This window comes from Schistocerca cancellata, chromosome 8, assembly GCF_023864275.1.
Source record: "Schistocerca cancellata isolate TAMUIC-IGC-003103 chromosome 8, iqSchCanc2.1, whole genome shotgun sequence".
In the NCBI taxonomy this organism is placed as follows: Eukaryota; Metazoa; Arthropoda; class Insecta; order Orthoptera; family Acrididae; genus Schistocerca; species Schistocerca cancellata.
In genome coordinates, this window is record NC_064633.1 from 293,663,315 (window position 1) to 293,682,400 (window position 19,086).

The following is a 19,086-nucleotide window of genomic DNA, read 5'->3' on the forward strand; positions in this document are numbered from 1 at the left end:
TCACGATTATTAAATGATCCTGTAACGAAGCGCGCTGCTCTCCGTTGGATCTTCTCTATATCTTCTGTCAACCCTATCTGGTACGGATCCCACACCGCTGAGCAGTATTCAAACAGTGGGCGAACAAGCGTACTGTAACCTACTTCCTTTGTTTTTGGATTGCATTTCATTAGGATTCTTCCAATGAATCTCAGTCTGGCATCTGCTTTATCGACGATCAACATTATATGGTCATTCCATTTTAAATCACTCCTAATGCGTACTCCCAGATAATTTATGGCATTAACTGCTTCCAGTTGCTGACCTGCTATTTTGTAGCTAAATGATAAAGGATCTATCTTTCTGTGTATTCGCAGCACATTACACTTGTCTACATTGAGATTCAATTGCCATTCCCTGCACCATGCGTCAATTCGCTGCAGATCCTCCTGCATTTCAGTACAATTTTCCATTGTTACAACCTCTCGATACACCACAGCATCATCTGCAAAAAGCCTCAGTGAACTTCCGATGTCATCCACCAGGTCATTTATGTATCTTGTGAATAGCAACGGTCCTATGACACTCCCCTGCGGCACACCTGAAATCACTCTTCGGAAGACTTCTCTCCATTGAGAATGACATGCTGCGTCCTGTTATCTAGGAACTCCTCAATCCAATCACACAATTGGTTTGATAGTCCATACGCTCTTACTTTGTTCATTAAACGACTGTGGGGAACTGTATCAAACGCCTTGCGGAAGTCAAGAAACAGGGCATCTACCTGTGAACCTGTATCTATGGCTATCTGAGTCTCGTGGACGAATAACACGAGCTGGGTTTCACATAACCATCTTTTTCGAAACCCATGTTGATTTCTACAGAGTAGATTTCTAGTCTCCAGGAAAGTCATTATACTCTAACACAATACGTGTTCCAAAATTCTACAACTGATCGACGTTAGAGATATAAGTCTATAGTTCTGCTCATCTGTTCGACGTCCCTTCTTGAAAACTGGGATGACCTGTGCCCTTTTCCAATCTTTTGGAACGCTACGCTCTTCTAGAGACCTATGGTACACCGCTGCAAGAAGGGGGGCAAGTTACTTCGCGTACTCTGTGTAAAATCGAACTGGTATCCCATCAGGTCCAGAGGCCTTTCCTCTTTTGAGCGATTTTAATTGTTTCTCTATCCCTCTGTCGTCTATTTCCATATCTACCATTTTGTCATCTGCGCGACAATCTAGAGAGGGAACTACAGTGCAGTCTTCCTCTGTGAAACAACTTTGGAAAAAGATATTTAGTATTTCGGCCTTTAGTCTGTCATCCTCTGTTTCAGAGGCTTTCCGCCTTCACCAATTCCGCCAACCGCCTGTACGAACTGAGAATGACCTCTGAACCCAGACGTCAGGAGTCATTGGTGCTGACATGAGCAACAATTTGCAGTCGGGTGCACCCAGTGCTCTCTATCGCCGCCAGTAGGGCCTCCTCCGCATCTCGGATGAGACCCCCCGGCAAGCAGACAGAGTGAACACTGGCCTTCTTCCCCGACCTTCCCGCTATTTCCCTAAGGGGCTCCGTCACCCGCCTAACGTTGGAGCTCCCAATAACTAATAAACCCCTCCCCCCGTGTGCCTGCTCGGACCTTGCTGAAGAAGCAGCCACATGTCCACTCACAGGCAGAGCGGGCGATGCCACACGGCCAGCCTCCACATTGACCCTCCGCCTCGTGCGCCGCGAACGCTGCTGAACCCGCCACTCCCCTTGGGGAGAGGGTGGCCCAACCGCGCCCGGTACCCGCGAAAATGTCTCGACAGCAGGGACAGTGGGTGAAGCATGTAACACCTGGGGTGTGCCTTGCGACGCACCAGACTCCCCACTGCCGCTACACTCCAAGGCAGCAGCCTGAAGACGGCTGACCGCGGCCATCAACACGCTCAGCTGTTCGCGAACAGTGGCCACGTCCTCCTGCGTCTGTACACAGCAGTCAGACATCCTATCCATCCTAAGGAATCAATTTACTGAAGAGAGTTAATCAACCTTTAACTAAACCGCTAATTCACTGAAGGCGGCTGTTTATTGACTAAACCGTGGTTGCTAGCCACTTCTTGTAGAAAACAATGAAAATAGCACTACCTGTCTCTGGACTGTATTGAAAACAAACACTAGCACTACTGGCACTATGGTTGACTAAAGGGACTCTCTGACTGTATTCAAAACAAACACGAAATCTATGGAACTATTAATAGCACCCGACAATTAAAGCTTCCTAAAAGCAAACACACACTGAAGAAGAAGTGACAAGTAAGAAAAATACAGTTAATACTTAAATTAAGGTAGCTCACTGCACAGCAGACGTGAAGCAGACGGCAGGTGTCCATGACTTGGTAATGAGGATCACCCTGTGGCTAAACATGCCCTGGTGCACGGCCAGCACATCTTGGTGAAGTGTTACACCGTCCAGGTTATCTGGATACTTCCCACTAACACCAATCTATCAGAACTCTGGAGATGGGAACTTGCCCTTCAGTATATCCTCTCTTCTCGTTATTCGCCAGGCCTCAATCTCCGCTAATTTCCAATTTCAATTCCCCACCACTCATACCTCACCTGTCTTTCAACAACATCCTTTGCCTCTGTACTTCTGCCTCGACTGACATCTCTGCCCAAACTCTTTGCCTTTACAAATGTCTGCTTGTGTGTGTGTGTGTGTGTGTGTGTGTGTGTGTGTGTGTGTGTGTGTGTGTGTGCGTGCGTGCGTGCGTGCGTGCGCGCGCACTAGCGAGTGTATACCTGTCCTTTTTTCCCCCTAAGGAAAGTCTTTCCGCTCCCGGGATTGGAATGACTCCTTACCCTCTCCCTTAAAACCCACATCCTTTCATCTTTCCCTCTCCTTCCCTCTTTCCTGATGAAGCAATGGTTTGTTGCGAAAGCTTGAATTTTGTGTGTATGTTTGTGTGTATCGACCTGCCAGCGCTTTTGTTTGGTAAGTCTCATCATCTTTGTTTTTAGATATATTTTTCCCACGTGGAATGTTTCCCTCTATTATATAATGTGGGAGAAACAATTTGTCTAATGTCATCCTACCATAGTTTAAACTGACTGCAAAATAGTAATTGAAAGCACACATTTTCACAGCGCTGCACAGCATTTTCTTCCTTGGAGTTGATTTTAACTGAAAATCTATACATTGCAGTTACAAAAATTCATGTATGTTCATTAGGGGGTCATGTAAAATAATTTGTATTTGCTTCTCTGTTACAAATTAAAACACTTGTTTCCCTGTTTCTGGAAATGCCACCATCAATGGGGTGAAACTAAAGTTTCTATGGAAATATCACTGCAAGAACACAAAAGGCATGATTAACAAAAACCTTCAAGTCCAGCAACACAACTGCATTTTAGTCAGAAGTACATTCAGAGGAGACTGCTTCTAGGGCCTTAATTGGCATGAAAAGTTAAGGTTTTGCAATTTGTAAATAAAACAAAAATTTTTAAAATCTGTGCAGATCACACAGTAGATGTGAGTGACATAGTGGGCACTAACTAGTTAAAAATATATAGCCTCTCCAAATGTTCATTAGAATTTCATGTAAACATTTGCAGTAAATCGGTTTAGAAGTATTTAATTTTTGGTAAAAATGTTTCCCCTTTATGTATTACAGATACATTTATTTATTTATTTATTAAATATACTGAAAATATTCATTCCATGTCCATACAAAAGTTCATTAGAGTATTGCATATAATATCTGAATTAAATTGGTGACACACTTTTCAAGATTTTCAGTAACAATGTTAAACAACAACTTGGCTTTATGTAGTAGTATAGATATACTAACCACAGCTTCGCACGTAGGTGTCCATGACTTCAGATGCTATACCATAGGGGCCAGTTTCTGACGGATTGTGTTTCCGAAAAAAATTCAGAATACTACCTTCTGTAGCAAGAACCTCTGCTACAGGTATTGATTCAATGAACTGTACAAAACCTGAAACAAAAAGATAATTCACTACATACAGCAAACACATCATTTATAAATCCAATGTGTTTGGTGTTCTACATATTTTGGCAACAGACATTAAATGAGGAACTAAGGAGATCACCCAAGACTAAAGAATTTTTTTGCACACTTCAACCATTTTGTTGCACAGGGAAATGAGAAAAATGTGTTTTACATAAAACTTAACCACTAATATGGAATGCCATCATGACAAATAAAAACAGCAGGTCTTGCACCCCTCCGTAACAGTGCCTGTGCTCCTGACTTGCTACAGCTGTTATGGCTAATTCTGTGCCCATTTTCTTTCATAATTAAGCTAATGCTGTAGTTTAATGTCAGTGGAATAGTATGTTATGGCTTAATATTCCACTGAATTAAACTACAGCATTAGCTTAATGAAATAAAATGGGCACAGAATCAGCCATAACATCTGTAGCAGGTCAGGGGTACAATGACTACTATGGAGGGACGGAAGACCCGCTGCTCTTATTTGTCGGGATGACTATGGTTCTCCCACTTGGGCACTGTGGGTTTATTGGGTTGGCAAGGACTAAGGGAGTCTCTTGGAGATGAGGATGGCTGCAGCAAGACAGACAGCTTTTATATAAACTTTATTACTCCAACAAGCAACAGTAGACACAGGTGCATACTCTCGTCCAAAGGCATGGCCAGGCATCAATCCATGACAACCATGTTCCAAGGGCATGGTCAAGTGTTGATCACAGGCCAATACTTGAAAGAAACAGTGTCATTAGGATTTTTGCAGTGGCTGCCTCAGTAATGTTAAGGCCTTGTATCGATGGCATACAGCAGGAACAATGTTGGCGGCATCAAGTGTCATGCCCGGCCTGGCTGGACAGGCAGTTTTTATACACATCTGGGCAGGTATCCTTGTAGTTGGGATGATGTACATGGTCTGCAAGGCACCATCAAAATGTTTCTAAATGTCCTCATACCTATGTCAGACTTACAGAGCCCCTGGCATGGCTTCAGTGCTGAGCTCGCAGGTGTTTGCAAGGGTCCAGCTTCAGCAATCCTGCCCATGCCACTGCACCTTACTAATGGGCTTGTCCCAGCAGCTCTCTGAAGTGATTTAACAAATGGATAGGGGGAAGGGGGCAGATCAATTAATGAAAGACCTACGAGGAAATCTCTACCTCACGATAGATTGTTATCTGCCAAATAGAAGAGATATGGAGCAGCAAACACAACTGAAATGGACAACCACTTAACTGACACACACTGCTCAACCACCACAGCCACCATATGAAGTTTTCTATTAATGTCTTGCAGATGTGCAACCTGAGTTCACTGACCTTCGTTTGCTACATCCTGGAACTACTTCCTCCCCTAAGTCTTGTTTGGTTTAGGTCTAGTTTCCTGCACATTACCCCACAGTATAAATACTCCTGTCCAGCTGTCCTATGCAAACATCAAATCCTACATCACTAAGTTTTTACCTGCTCCCAATCATGATCCTTCCCCATCGCCCCTTTACCGTATCCTTCTAATCATCAGGAATTCCTAACTCTCAGCATCACATCATCTTCCTTCCCCAGATTTAGTCACCATGAGGTCAACCTCAAAGCCAGAAAAAAAACCTGCCTCTATCATCTTAAAACATGCTGACCTGATCATCGTACCTCCAGACAATGGCATAACTGTTCATATGACACACGTGGTTATGTAGCACACTGCCTACACGAGCTCCTCAATTGCAAAGACCCCACAGAACTACTTCCTTTTGAGTCCCCACAAACTGGACACAGAAGTGACTAATCTCTCAAAACAACAAAGTGGATGGGGAAGACCAAATTGTTGCAGAGCTCATAAAAAAATGGAGGACCTGACCTTGTAAGAACCATGCCAAGCCTCATATGAAAGGTCTGGCAGCAAGAAAGTCTCTCAGAAGATTGGAAAATGGCTTATCATCTATCCATTACTGAAAAAGAATGACCCCCTGGTATGGGACAGTTATGGGGGAATATCTCTGCTAGATGTCAGCTATAAAGTACTATCTCTGTGCCTCCTAAATAGGATGCTAGCACCTGATAAAGAAGCTGTAGGAGACTACCAATGTGGGTTTAGATGCCACAGATCAACAGTGGAACACTTATAGGGTGTATACGTGGACGAGGAAAAAAAATTCCCGGATTTTTCCCGGATTTCCCCGTTAAAAATACACTTTCTCCCAGATGAAAATACACTTTTTCCATGGTAAGTAACAGTACACTTTTCCTCTGAACTGTAGAACTTATCAATCCTTTCAATAGATCCGCACTTTAGAAAACGAAACACAGAGGAAAAAAATACGTTTTTGAAAGATGTATGATATGCAGCAACATGTACATTGCATGTTTTCGTATTACACAAAAGCATAAATTCGAATTCCACCTAACACCGCATGTTAGTTTCCGAAGGATTGAAATCGAGACTGCGATGCGCTTTTGTAAGTCAGTCCTAGCTCATGTCAAGCGATCTCGCCAGCCAATGACAGAGGATATTCAGAGCATAGGATACGTGACGTAGTCAGTCAATAGCAACATCACTGTTAAGTAACGCGAACATACAAATAGGAAAAGGTAATGGTTTAAATTACTATACATAGTGTTGCTACAAGAAAATAAAATAAAAGAAAAGCTTACATGTATAATATTGGTCTCTAAGATTAATAAGATGCAAGAGAATCTAAGCTTTCACACATAATGTTGATCTTTTTGCATGTGGTACACTTTAAGATACATCACAGAAATGTGCCAGTAAAATTTTTAACGACATAAATGTCTGTTGTTCTGGGCTCGAAAATATTTTAAATGGTTGTCCTCAAAGATTTGATTTTTGAATGAGATTCAAACACTCTGCGATTTAAGAAATTCATCGGACATTTGCGCGCTGAGTTCACCTTGTGTAAAAGGAAATTTTCTTCGAAAGTAACGCTCTTCAAACAATCATTCGGAATATTTTCCCGTGACCTGTTAGAAATAGATTCATTTCAGCAGTTGCCAGAGAGTGCCAGATAACAGGCATTGCCGCACTTGCGCAGCTATGACGACGCAGGAAGCCCATCCATTTTCTTGGAGTACCAGTACTGTATTATTTCATGTTTGGTTCTTTACTATAGCATAATGCCATGCGTGCTAGAAGATGAAAATGTGAACTTAAAATGCAACGAACAGTTGAAACTGGCCAATAGTGTGGAATTATTCACTTTGTTTCAAATAAATTGACTGTCTCAGCAGAAAAGATCAATAAAAGTAAAATTTCTTTAACAAACCGACAACAATAACTTCATTGTTCTACAAGGCGATTAACACTTGACTGTCATAATGGTGGCAACAAAATAAAATCCGAAACTAACAACGTATTTCAGCCTTCCGTAATTACGTGAATGTCTTTAATTCACTTGATAGCTCCTGGCCACAGAAATCCGTTTTGTTCTCATTTGATGTGAGAGCAATAAACGAAGAGGGAACAGCAAAATCACTTAACGTAAACATGGGTCACGTGGATACTACCACCTCCCCACTACAACTCAGACTGCTCTGTGCATCACATTCGGGTCTACAATATTTCCGAACCGGGGCAATATCAGATAGTGGCGCTACCCCTCCCTCGAGCGTTTGAGGTAGGACGCCAAAAATTTAAAAAATTGACTTTTCAAAAATACCTTCATTACATCTTTCTGAAGAATCTGATACATAAAACACATATGTTGGAGGGAACGTAAGACATGTTATTTGGTCTTAAGTGTGCCAAAGTGCAGTACCACACCTCTTCACACAGCATTATTCCATCACAAGTATCTGTATTTCGCTGTGTGGAATTCAAACATGTAATATTTTGTAATGGGTGCCATCAAACTATATTCAGGTCAGTGGAAATTAAAATGTCCTGTGGTGCCTCTCCTGCTCGCAGTCGGCCAGTTTGACATCCTGCCCCTCTTAAAAAGAATCTCGCAATTAATACTGGATGGAATTATTTGTAACCGGCAGAACAAGAACTCTTCAGAAAATTTGCAGTCTTTACTGCCTATTAGCTAGTAACTGCTGTTTTGTGACATAAAATGAAATATAGGATACATAAAATGAGTAAAGACAAGAGACAAGCAAGGCAGTACACATTTCTTCAATCCTTAAGTCCTAGGATTTTTCCCTATGTAATCTTGCCACCGCTTTATGTGGCGTACTTTCTTTTCTGGGAGACTATTACCTCATCGAAGTTCGTGAATGTTTTGCTACATGAAAAAATGAAATGTCGTTGTCTAATACTAGAAAAGCTGTTAATACAAATTGTACCCAAGACTGTTTTTTTTTTCCTTTGGTTTTAGGGTGCAAAACTGCTATGGTCATTAGCGCCCGGTCCATGACTTAGGAAACAGTAAAAAACCGAAAATGGAAACCAGCAGCAATGGGAGCGAAACGCAAAAAATTGGAGAAACTAAAAGCAGAAGGAAGGCTTAAACATCCACCACAGGAAGGGGTTGGTTGTCCCCAAAAAAGGCTTCAAATCACTGACGTCATTTCACTGGCACTAATAAACTCGAGAACGCGATCGGCCGAGCGCGTGTCATCTGCTAAAATTGACGATATATCAGGCGACAGCTGTAGACTGGCGCGTAACGGAGTAAAATAGGGGAACTCAATTAAAAGGTGTCTTACCGTCCACAGCTGAGAGCAGTGGGGACAGAGTGGGGAAGGATCGCTGCTTAAAAGATGTCGATGGCTAAAAAGACAGTGCCCTATCCGGAGTCTAGTTAAAATTACCTCCTCCCGACGACGCGTTTGGGAGGAAGAGGTCCAAGCACAAGGGAGAGCTTTCACGTCCCGCAACTTATTATGGGGAAGTGTCGACCAATGTGCGTGCCATAAAAGAACAACACGACGACATAAAATGCTCCGTAGATCGGCGAAGGGAATCGATTGAATAGCTGGCCGAAGAAGAGAGACTGCAGCCTTGGCCGCTATATCGGCCACCTCATTTCCACAGATACCAACGTGTCCCGGGAGCCAGAGGAACGCCACCGAGACGCCCCCCAGGTGGAGCAAGCGCAGACAGTCCTGAATCCGGTATACCAGAGGGTGGACAGGGTAAAGAGCTTGGAGACTGAGGAGAGAGCTGAGAGAATCTGAACAGATAACATACTGTATCCGCTGATGGCGGCGGATGTAGTGGACAGCCTGGTGAACAGCCTAAAGCTCCGCAGTATAAACCAAACACTGGTCGGGAAGCCGAAATTGATTTGGGGTGTCACCAACAATATAGGCACTCCCTACACCAAACGATGTTTTTGAGCCATCAGTGTAAATAAATGTGGCTTCCTTCATTTGTGCACATAGAGCAGAAAATGCCCGATGATAAACAAGTGAAGGGGTACCATCCTTGGGAAACTGACAAAGGTCACGGAGCAGGCAGATCCGGGGACGGAGCCAAGGCGGTACTGTACCCCAAGCTGTCAAGAAGGTTTTAGGAAAGCGGAAGGAAAGAGAATGGAGCAGTTGACGGAAGCGGGTTCTCCCGGTGGTAGTAGGGAGGAAGGGCGGCCTGCATACCCTACATCCAAGGAGGCGTCGAAAAAAAATGTCATGGGCCGGATTAGCAGGCATGGAAGACAGATGGCTAACATAACGACTCAGAAGGACTGCTCGCCAATTGGACAGCGGAGGTTCAGCAGTCTCAGCATAAAGGCTTTCCACAGGGCTGGTGTAAAAAGCTCCAGACACTAAACGTAATCCACGGTGGTGGATAGAGTCGAGACGCCGAAGAATAGACGGCCGAGCAGAGGAGTAGACTATGCTTCCATAGTCCAATTTCGAGCGCACTAAGGCACGACAGAGGCGGAGAAGGACCACTCGGTCTGCTCCCCAGGAGGTACCATTCAGGACACGGAGGGTGTTGAGGGATCGCAGACAGCGAGCCGAAAGATACGAAACGTGGGAGGACCAGCACAGTTTTCTGTCAAACATAAGACCCAAGAATTTAGCGACGTCCGAAAACGGAAGGTTGACAGGTCCTAGATGTAAGGAGGGTGGAAGAAACTCCTTATGTCACCAAAAATAAACACAAACAGTCTTACTGGGAGAAAAACGGAAGCCGGTTTCGATGCTCCAAGAGTGGAGGCAATCGAGACATCCTTGAAGATGTCGTTCAAGAAGGCTGGTCCATTGAGAGCTGTAGTAGATCGCAAAATCGTCCACAAAGAGGGAGCCCGAGACATCAGAAAGGGGACAATCCATAACTAGATTTATGGCAATGGCAAACAGTACAACACTCAGCACGGAGCCCTGAGGTACCCCGTTTTCTTGGGAGAAAGTACGGGATAGAGTAGTGTTCACCTGCACTCTAAATGTGCGCTCTGCCATAAATTCGCGAAGAAAAAGGGGCAGCCCACCTCGAAAGCCCCAAGAGAACAGTGTGCGGAGGATGCCTATCCTCCAACAAGTATCGTATGCTCTCTCCAGATCAAAAAATATTGCTACTGTTTGGCGTTTCCGGAGAAAATTGTTCATGATATAAGTGGAGAGAGCAACAAGATGGTCAACTGCAGAACGATGCTTTTGGAATCCGCATTGGGCAGGTGTTAAAAGACTGCAGGACTCCAGCCACCAAGCTAAACGGCAATTCACCATACACTCCAAAACCTTACATACACTACTCGTGAGAGAAATGGGGCGATAGCTAGAGGGGAGATGTTTGTCCTTTCCAGGTTTCAGAACAGGAACGACAATAGCTTCCCGCCATCATCTGGGAAAAGTACTGTCGGTCCAAATTCGATTATAAATGCGAAGGAGGTAACACAGCTTATGGGTTGATAAATGCAGCAACATTTGGACATGGATACCATCCGGTCCTGGAGCGGAGGAGCGAGAAGAAGAGAGTGCATGTTGGAGTTCCCGCATGGAGAAAACAGTATTGTAGCTTTCACGATTTTGAGAGGAGAAAGCAAGAGGTTGCACTTCCGCTGCACGTTTCTTTGGGAGAAATGCTGGCGGGTAATTTGAAGAGCTCGAAATCTCAGCAAAGTGTTGACCCAATGAGTTAGAAATTGCGACGGGGTCCACTGATGTATTATGCGCGAAAGTGAGCCCAGAGAACGGAGAGAAACTAGGCGCACCAGATAACCGTCGAAACAGACTCCAAACTTCCGAGGAGGGAGTGAAGGTGTTGAATGAGCTAGTAAAGAAGTTCCAGCTTGCCTTCTTGCTATCGCAGATGATGCGAGGCATCACGCACGGAACTGCTTATAGTGGATACGGTTGGCCAAAGTAGGATCGTGGCGGAAAACGCGAAGAGCATGTTGCCGCTCACGTATTGTGTCACGGCACGCCTCGTTCCACCAAGGAACTGGGGGCCGTCGGAGCAGTTCGGAGGTGCGTGGTATTGAACGTTCCGCAGCTGTAAGAATAATGTCGGTAATATGTGTGTGATCTCATCGTCGACGCTGGGAAAGTGATGGTCATCGAATGTCGCTAGAGACGAAAAAAAGTGTCCAATCGGCTTGGGCAAACTTCCAGCGTCGCGGGCGTATATATGGCAGTTGAAGCTGCAGTCTAAGGACACATGGAAAGTGGTCACTCAAGTGTGTATCATCAAGGGCGAACCATTCGAGGCGCCGAGATAGTGGAACAGTACTGACCGAAAGGTCCAAATGAGAGAAATTTGTCGTGGAGGCAGACAAAAATGTAGGGACCCCAGTGTTGAGGCAAACTAGATCCGCTTGGTGGAAGACGTCTAGCAATAGTGAGCCACGTGGACAAGGATGTGGAGATCCCCAAAGCGGGTGGTGGGCATTGAAGTCCCCCAACCAGCAAATAGGGGGGTGGAAGCTGACCAAGGAGATGAAGGAGATCAGCTAATGCCATTGGTGTGGACGATGGAGTGTATACAGTACAAAGAGAAAAGGTATATCCAGAAAGGGACAGACGGACAGTGACAGCTTGGAAGGAAGTGTTTAAGTGGATTGGGTGATAAGGGAGAGTATCATGGAGAAGAATCATGAGTCCTCCATGGGCTGGAGAGCCTTCAACAGAGGGGAGATCAAATCAGACGGACTGAAAATGGGGGAGATCAAAGCGGTCATGGGGACACAGCTTTGTTTCCTGAAGACAGAAGATGACCGGCGAGTAGGATCGTAAGAGGATCGACAATTCATGCCGATTGGCTCGAATGCTGCGGATATTCCAGTGGATAATGGACATAGGGTGAACAGAAAATGGAGGAATGTGACCAAGGTTGCCGTCAACTCAACGACTGCTCAGAGCGTGCAACCGACAGCATGGAATGGCATTCAGCCGAAGGCAGAAGATCCTGATCCATAGGATGTTCAGGAGCAGCTCCTGCCACCAGCGATTGGCCGGTTGATCGGCCGCCAGCAGTGCGCCTCGGCGACACAGAAGATGGCCGAGGGAAATTTCCGCCAGGTGGTGCTGTAGATGGGACACGCCTTGGCGGAGGAGGATATGAACTGGGTTTCTTAGTAGCCTTCTTGGAAATATGATGTTTAGATGAAGGAGGAACCGATGGTTGTGAAGTTGGGGTACGTAAAAAATCTTCACGAGTATGCTCTTTTTTCGAAGTCTTGGTGTCTGTCTTTTGGGTTCGAGATTTAGCAGAACCCGATGAAGGGTGAGCCATAGAGTGGGCAGGCGAGAGTGGTGAGGTTGAACGGGTGATCTTTGCGCTGGCTGATCTGAAAACCGTGGCACTAAAGGTGAGGTCGCAAGTCTGCGTGGCTGCCTCCTTTGTTGGCCAAGGAGAAGCAAGGACAGTGCTGTATTTTCCTGTCTGAGGCATGGTGGGCTGTCGACTGGCGAATAATTTTCGAGCAGCAAAGGTAGACATCTTTTCCTTCACTCTGATTTCCTGGATGAGCTTATTGTCTTTAAAAACGGGGCAATCTTGAGAGGAAGCAGCGTGGTCACCCATACAGTTGATGCAGCGAGGGGATGGAGGTGGACAAGCACCCTCATGGGCATCCTTGCCACACAACACATTTGGCCGGATTGGAACAGGACTGGCTGGTGTGATTGATCTGCTGACACCGAAGGCAATGCGTAGGGTTTGGGAAGTAAGGGCAAACGGAAATTATCTCATAGCCTGCTTTGATTTTCGGTGGGAGTTGAACTTTGTCAAATGTCAAGAAGACAGTGCGGGTTGGAATGATGTTCGTGTCAACCCTTTTCATATCTCTATGAAAAGCCGTTACGCCCTGGTCAGACAGGTAGTGCTGAATTTCTTCGTCAGACAATCCATTGAGGGAGCGTGTATAAACGACTCCACGTGAGGAATTTAAAGTGCGGTGCGCTTCAACCCGGACAGGGAAGGTGTGGAGCAGTGAAGTACGCAGCAATTTTTGTGCCTGGAGGGCACCGACTGTTTCTAACAACAAGGTGCCATTCCGTAATCTGGAACAAGACTTCACAGGACCTGCAATTGCGTCGACACCTTTCTGAATAATGAAAGGGTTGACCCTGGAGAAGTCGTGACCTTCGTCACACCGAGAAACAACAAGGAACTGTGGCAACGATGGAAGAACTGTCTGTGGCTGAGACTCCGTGAACTTATGCTTGTGAGCAGACATAGTGGAAGATGAGGAAACAATTGCGGAAGAATCCCCCATGATTACTGGCGTCTCCGATGGCGCGCTCCTCCCTTGTGGGGCCCTCTCTGAGGGCACTCCCGCCTTAGGTGATTGTTCACACCTCAGGCCACACCTCCCGACAAACGGACGGAGGGACCAATCGGCACTTTCGGAAAGTATCAGCTCGGGTAATCACCCCTCCCTTGGCATGGCCGTTACCAGGGGGTACGTACGTGTCCTACCTGTCTACCCGGGGCGGGGAATTACGCGTTACCCCGTCACGGGCTACGCACAAAAATGCGTGGGTCAGCCTTCAGACATGCACAGGGAGGAAGAAAGAGAAAGGGAAAACAAAGAAAGGGAAAGGAAAGAAGAGAGGTCTCAAACGCCGCAGCGGAGAAAAGGGTAAAGAGAAGAGGTAAGGAAAAGAGAAGGACAAAGGAAGGATAAAGACATACAAGCAGAGAAGGCGAAGAATGCGTTACATTTACGAGTGTCCGTCTCCGGACTTAGGCACAAACCATACTCCCAGAGGGGGAGAAAGGGAAGGAAAGAGCCAGAGGTGAGGGGAGGAGGGGCGAAGATGGGGGATAGGGAAGGAGGCGGAAAGGGAAGGTATGCAGCCCGGAAAGGAAGGAAGGCCATATTAGCTCGGGGTCCTGTGCTCGCTACGCACGTATCCACAAAAGAGTTGTGGACCCCCTGGGGGGCCCAAGACTGGTGTGGTTCCTTGATCTGGTTACGTGTATTTTGTCACTTTCTGCTAGATGAAACGAAAGAGGCCTGCCTAATATTGCAGCAATTGTTACACACACCAAATAAATGACACTGTTTTGACACAAATGGTCATTTTTATAACACGACGGACTATAATTCACGAAGTACCAATATCAAATGCCTATTAGGCCTACTAAAAGTAAAAAGTTTTGTGTTAGGAAATAGTTCCACATTTCATTCATATTCTCTAGCTTCTGAAGCACGAGATCGAAAAGTAGGCGTACGAAATTTTTATATGAATTTTGAATCGTCATATTCTTCCATAATTTGTGTAAATCCATTTCTTCTCCTTCCTCGTTCTAAAAAACAATCTTGTCATCACTAATTCTGTAACTATTCCCACCAGTGTCAAAACATATTCTCTGGTTAACTTCACTAACCCTGCCACAATCCCCGCTTTAGTTATCCCGCATTTATTCTCCGGTTAGGCGTTATTACGTGTTCGTACAACGCATTTTCCACGCTACTCCCAGAATAGAACTTTAGCAGCTGCTAGCCGGGGACCGTATAACTGGCCCTTAGTAGTGTAGTGCTCTGGCCAAAAATTTTCTGTCAAAACTTCACTTTCTTGGATACACGGAGAAGACAATATGTAATATTTGTTGCCTGTTATTCCTGTTAGTCATTTATTTCCATTCTGGTAGTCAATCTATGGAGCTCACTAGTAATTATAGCAACGCTGATAATTTACAAAGCCAGTCAACCATATAAAAAGCGATTGGCAGTCACCCGTTCAACTTTATTCCGCTCAGCTCGTATAGACCCGTCCCCTTTTGTCTGCACGAAAATTCATTTCTAGATGTGGCAGGAATTCCCCTGGCAGAGACATCACATACACTATACACATGTTCAAAAATCGACTTACGTTTCATTCAGAAATCAACTTAGAATTTCTTCAAAAATTGTTTAAAAACCAACAGGAATGCATTGAAAATCATATGAGTAATTGATAGACCAAACTGCACTGGATGCCAGGAGCTTTGTGAAAAAAGGTCTTTTTCCTCAAGAAGTTTTAAGATCAGACTGTACCAAAGAATGATTATGTCAGTGGTTATGTACGGTTGTGAAAGCCTCACCTTTAGGAGAACAGATGAAGAGAAACTACTTGTTTTTGGAAAAAAACTCCTCCGAAAAATAAATGGTCCTGTTATTGATTCACGAAGAGGAGAATGGAGAATTCGAAAAAACCAAGACTTAAAAGAGCTTTATGCACAGCCTGACATTATAAAAAGAAAAAGGAGGAGGTTGGTCTGGGCTGGACATGTAGCAAGGATGAATGAAGGGTTTGACAAGGACACCGAGGACATGAGACTAGGAGCAGTTGAGTGGTGGTAGGAGGCTCAGAACCAGAAATGATGGAAGAGGAATGTGGAGCAGGCATATGGTCACTAAGGCCCAAGCCAGGGGTAAGTAAGTGCCTACACAAGCTATTTGAGAAACACACCTACAAGCTGGTCTGCAGTATTATAATCCCTTCCCAGACATCCAACATGGTATTCAATACGCTCACATCCCTACATCTTTATTAAAACCTCTCCCATGGGTGCCTTCCTCTTTACTCTCATGACTCCCTGGTCCCTCACTTTTTATAAGCTTCCCTCATCCACAAGCCCATAAACCCAACCACCCAGGACACCTCATTGTGACTGGTATTGTGCCCTTGTGGGCCAATAACTTTAAACAAATGTACAAAGGTAGTTTGAAAAGTTTACAACCTTAACTTGAAGATAACAGCACTTGTCAACTAACGATGGGGAATTTGTTTATGCATACTTAGTAAGGCAAACGCCAAAATTTCAGCCACTTTGGATGAGCTGCTGTTTGACAGTCATTTTAGTGATTCAGTGCAAGTGTTTGTGAAAATGGGAAAAATTGGGTACAGAGCCATTATGAAAGTTTTGATTTTGAAAGGCAATACACCTAATCAAATTAAACATGAGCTGGACTCAGAAATATTTACCACTGTGACATTTTGGGCAGCTGAACTTAAACATGGCTATACCAGCCTGGGTTACTAATGTCTGGGGCAGCTTGAACCTGTAACCACAGATGATAGCATTACTCAAATTCACCAAATGACACTAGAGAACCATTGAATTTAGGTGAAAGATAATGCAGAGGCTATGAGAATATCTAAAGCACATGTTTGTCACATACTGATTTAAAATTTAGGGGTGAGAAAGCTGACGGCATGCTGTGCGCCACTATTGCTCACTCTGCACCACCTCACACATCTATGGTTGCCATGGCAAAAATCCACAAACTGTGGTTTCAGTTGCTTGATCCCCTCCGTGCCGGATATATATGCCGAAGTGACTTTTTTGTTCACTCACCTGAAAGTTAAATTTTGAAGACAGAAATTTTTGCCAAATAGAGGGGCCATCAATAACAAACAATTATTTTGTAGAGAAAGACTTTTGGATTTCTTATACAGATGGGAGCATCACTGGGAGAAGTTTATAAATTTATAAGCAGATTACATTGGAAAATTAAAAAAAATAATGAAAAGGGCATTTATTTGCTAGGTCAGAAACTTTTAATACTACCTTCGCATACTGTTTAGCATCATACAACAAGTACACAAACTTTATCCACTAGGTCTCCACAGTATCTGTCCCTTATTAATCAGTAAACGTCCAAAGTATACCTGGTCATGGCACCATAAAACACTATCTCTCCCAATAACTGCCTTGATTAGACCTGCCGTCTTCTTCCTAATAATCACAACTGTATAATCTCACCTAAAAATTTTCTCCTCTGGAGGTTGCATCTACAAAAACCTGTGGAACTACTATGAAGAATAGTGGCACTATGCCTTGCCAACATGCCCATGGGTCATCTAAAGAATTCATTCTGGTAACTCACATTTTTAAGCCATTCACCTTTCAAAGTGTTCAATAACCAGCAACTGTAGAACATGAGTGTACCAGGCAGCAAAATTTGAGACTTCTGATGACATTCTTTATACCGAATGTTCTGACTCATCAAAATTATAAGCTATTTTACTGACAAAATATCTGCCTAAAAAACTAACATTATACCCATTCTAAATGTATGTCATTTATTGATTTTCTACAATTTGATAATACAAAATGAAATAAAATAAACAAAAACATATGGTTTACATTTATTTGTGGACCATTTTATTTTCTAAATTTTTCTCTTTCTAACCCTATCATCTGTGGTATCACCATTTTTTAATCCTCATCTTCAACCTCATCCTCCTCCTCATCCTCCAAATAGTACAGCTGGGATATTAGCATCTATGTTGTCATAAATATTTTGCTGTTTCTGCTGAATATTTGGTGATTTCTGAGACTGTGGTTACAGTTGGATCTGAGAACACAGCTGATTTTATCTGAATATATATCTGATTTCACTTCTACACTGAAGTGAGGATGTAAAAATGTCTCTTGCTTCCAAACACAGTCTGCCCACCACTCTCTCACTTGCTGCATAGAACCAGCAGCTGACACTCCCCCTTTCTTCCCATCATGTTCCGGTGAGTGTCAACAACACTGCAGCATGAAACATACATATGCCTCTGGGCCGTAACTAGATTATTGTTTCCTGCAGTGAATACTATTGTTGAATATTTGTCCAATTTTAAATTCAATTCAATCTTGACTACAAAGGGGTTCAGACAAACTTCAGTTCAAAAGTGGCAGATGTTCCTAAAAAGCCAAAGTTCATGGTTGAGATTTCCATGGTTGTCAATACGACAATTTGTTGCCCACTCACTACTCCCCTCCTGACATTCATCTAATTCTCAGCCAAGCTGCTATCAATGTTTTTCCTCCATCTCCTCCAGAGTGCTGTGCTTGAGCAACTTCAAAGCACAGACTGCAGAATCTTCTACTTTGCAAGTTATATGTAACAACAGCAACTAAATCTTAAAATGATCGCAATCATGATTCAGTCCCATTCTCAAACTCTGTTTATCCTGCTATCTACTGATGTCTGTTGGCACTGTCTCTATGACGCATCCTGCTGCTGTAATTTATTCTCGTAACAACAGTTACAGTTTAATATGATTTATTTTGTTCATTAGACACTATTCTGGATTCATTTTCCTTCTCATTTCATCATGTTCTAAAGCCGATTAAAAGCTGGGATGTTTATATCCCGCATTCTAATATGAGAACTGAACTTCTCATTTTCAACCCACTTAGTAAGTCACTGCGGTCTCCCATAATCAAAATATTGATCTGGGTTCAAAATCAAGTAATGTTTTTGATGCACAATATTTCTTGTTTTGAATGTTACTTTTACTTAAAAAAAGCCACATTAAAATGTTTGTTCACATTATCCATATATCTAACAGAACTTTTATTGCAAATCTGTTCAAGTACAACAAGAGTTTGTGAGATGATAGGATTTTGTGCTATTTCCTCCTGTGTTTCATAAAACTGTCAAATTTTAAGCTGGACAATATACTGTTGTTGTAAGTAGCTCAATCTCTTGAATATCCCTTGCACTAGTGCCACATGAGTCAAATGTCATGCGATTGATTTAGCAATGTTGATACTGTATTGAGTGTTTAGGGATATCTGGAAATCTTGAGCCTATTCGAAAATATCATTTGCCCAGCTGTGCCTTTCTGAACTCTTCAAAACAGATCTGCTCATGATCTCGATCGCCATAGCTTCATTTGTAAATGTGAGACAGCCCCCTATATTCTCTACTAAACAATGTAAAAATATTAACCTCAGCAGCAATAGTTTAAACTGTGAATATAAAATTAACCCAT

At 43.7% G+C, this 19,086-nt stretch overlaps 1 protein-coding gene across 2 annotated transcripts in view; it reads right to left on the minus strand.

Moving 5' to 3' along the window:
- Positions 1 to 19,086, minus strand: part of LOC126094803 (phosphatidylinositol 3-kinase catalytic subunit type 3) — a 100,214-nt gene that overhangs the window by 6,296 nt on the left and 74,832 nt on the right. For both annotated transcript variants that reach the window (XM_049909372.1, XM_049909371.1), the window contains exon 15: positions 3,821 to 3,970. In XM_049909372.1, the coding sequence (XP_049765329.1) occupies positions 3,821 to 3,970 (150 nt within the window). The remainder of the gene's footprint in view (positions 1 to 3,820; positions 3,971 to 19,086) is intronic.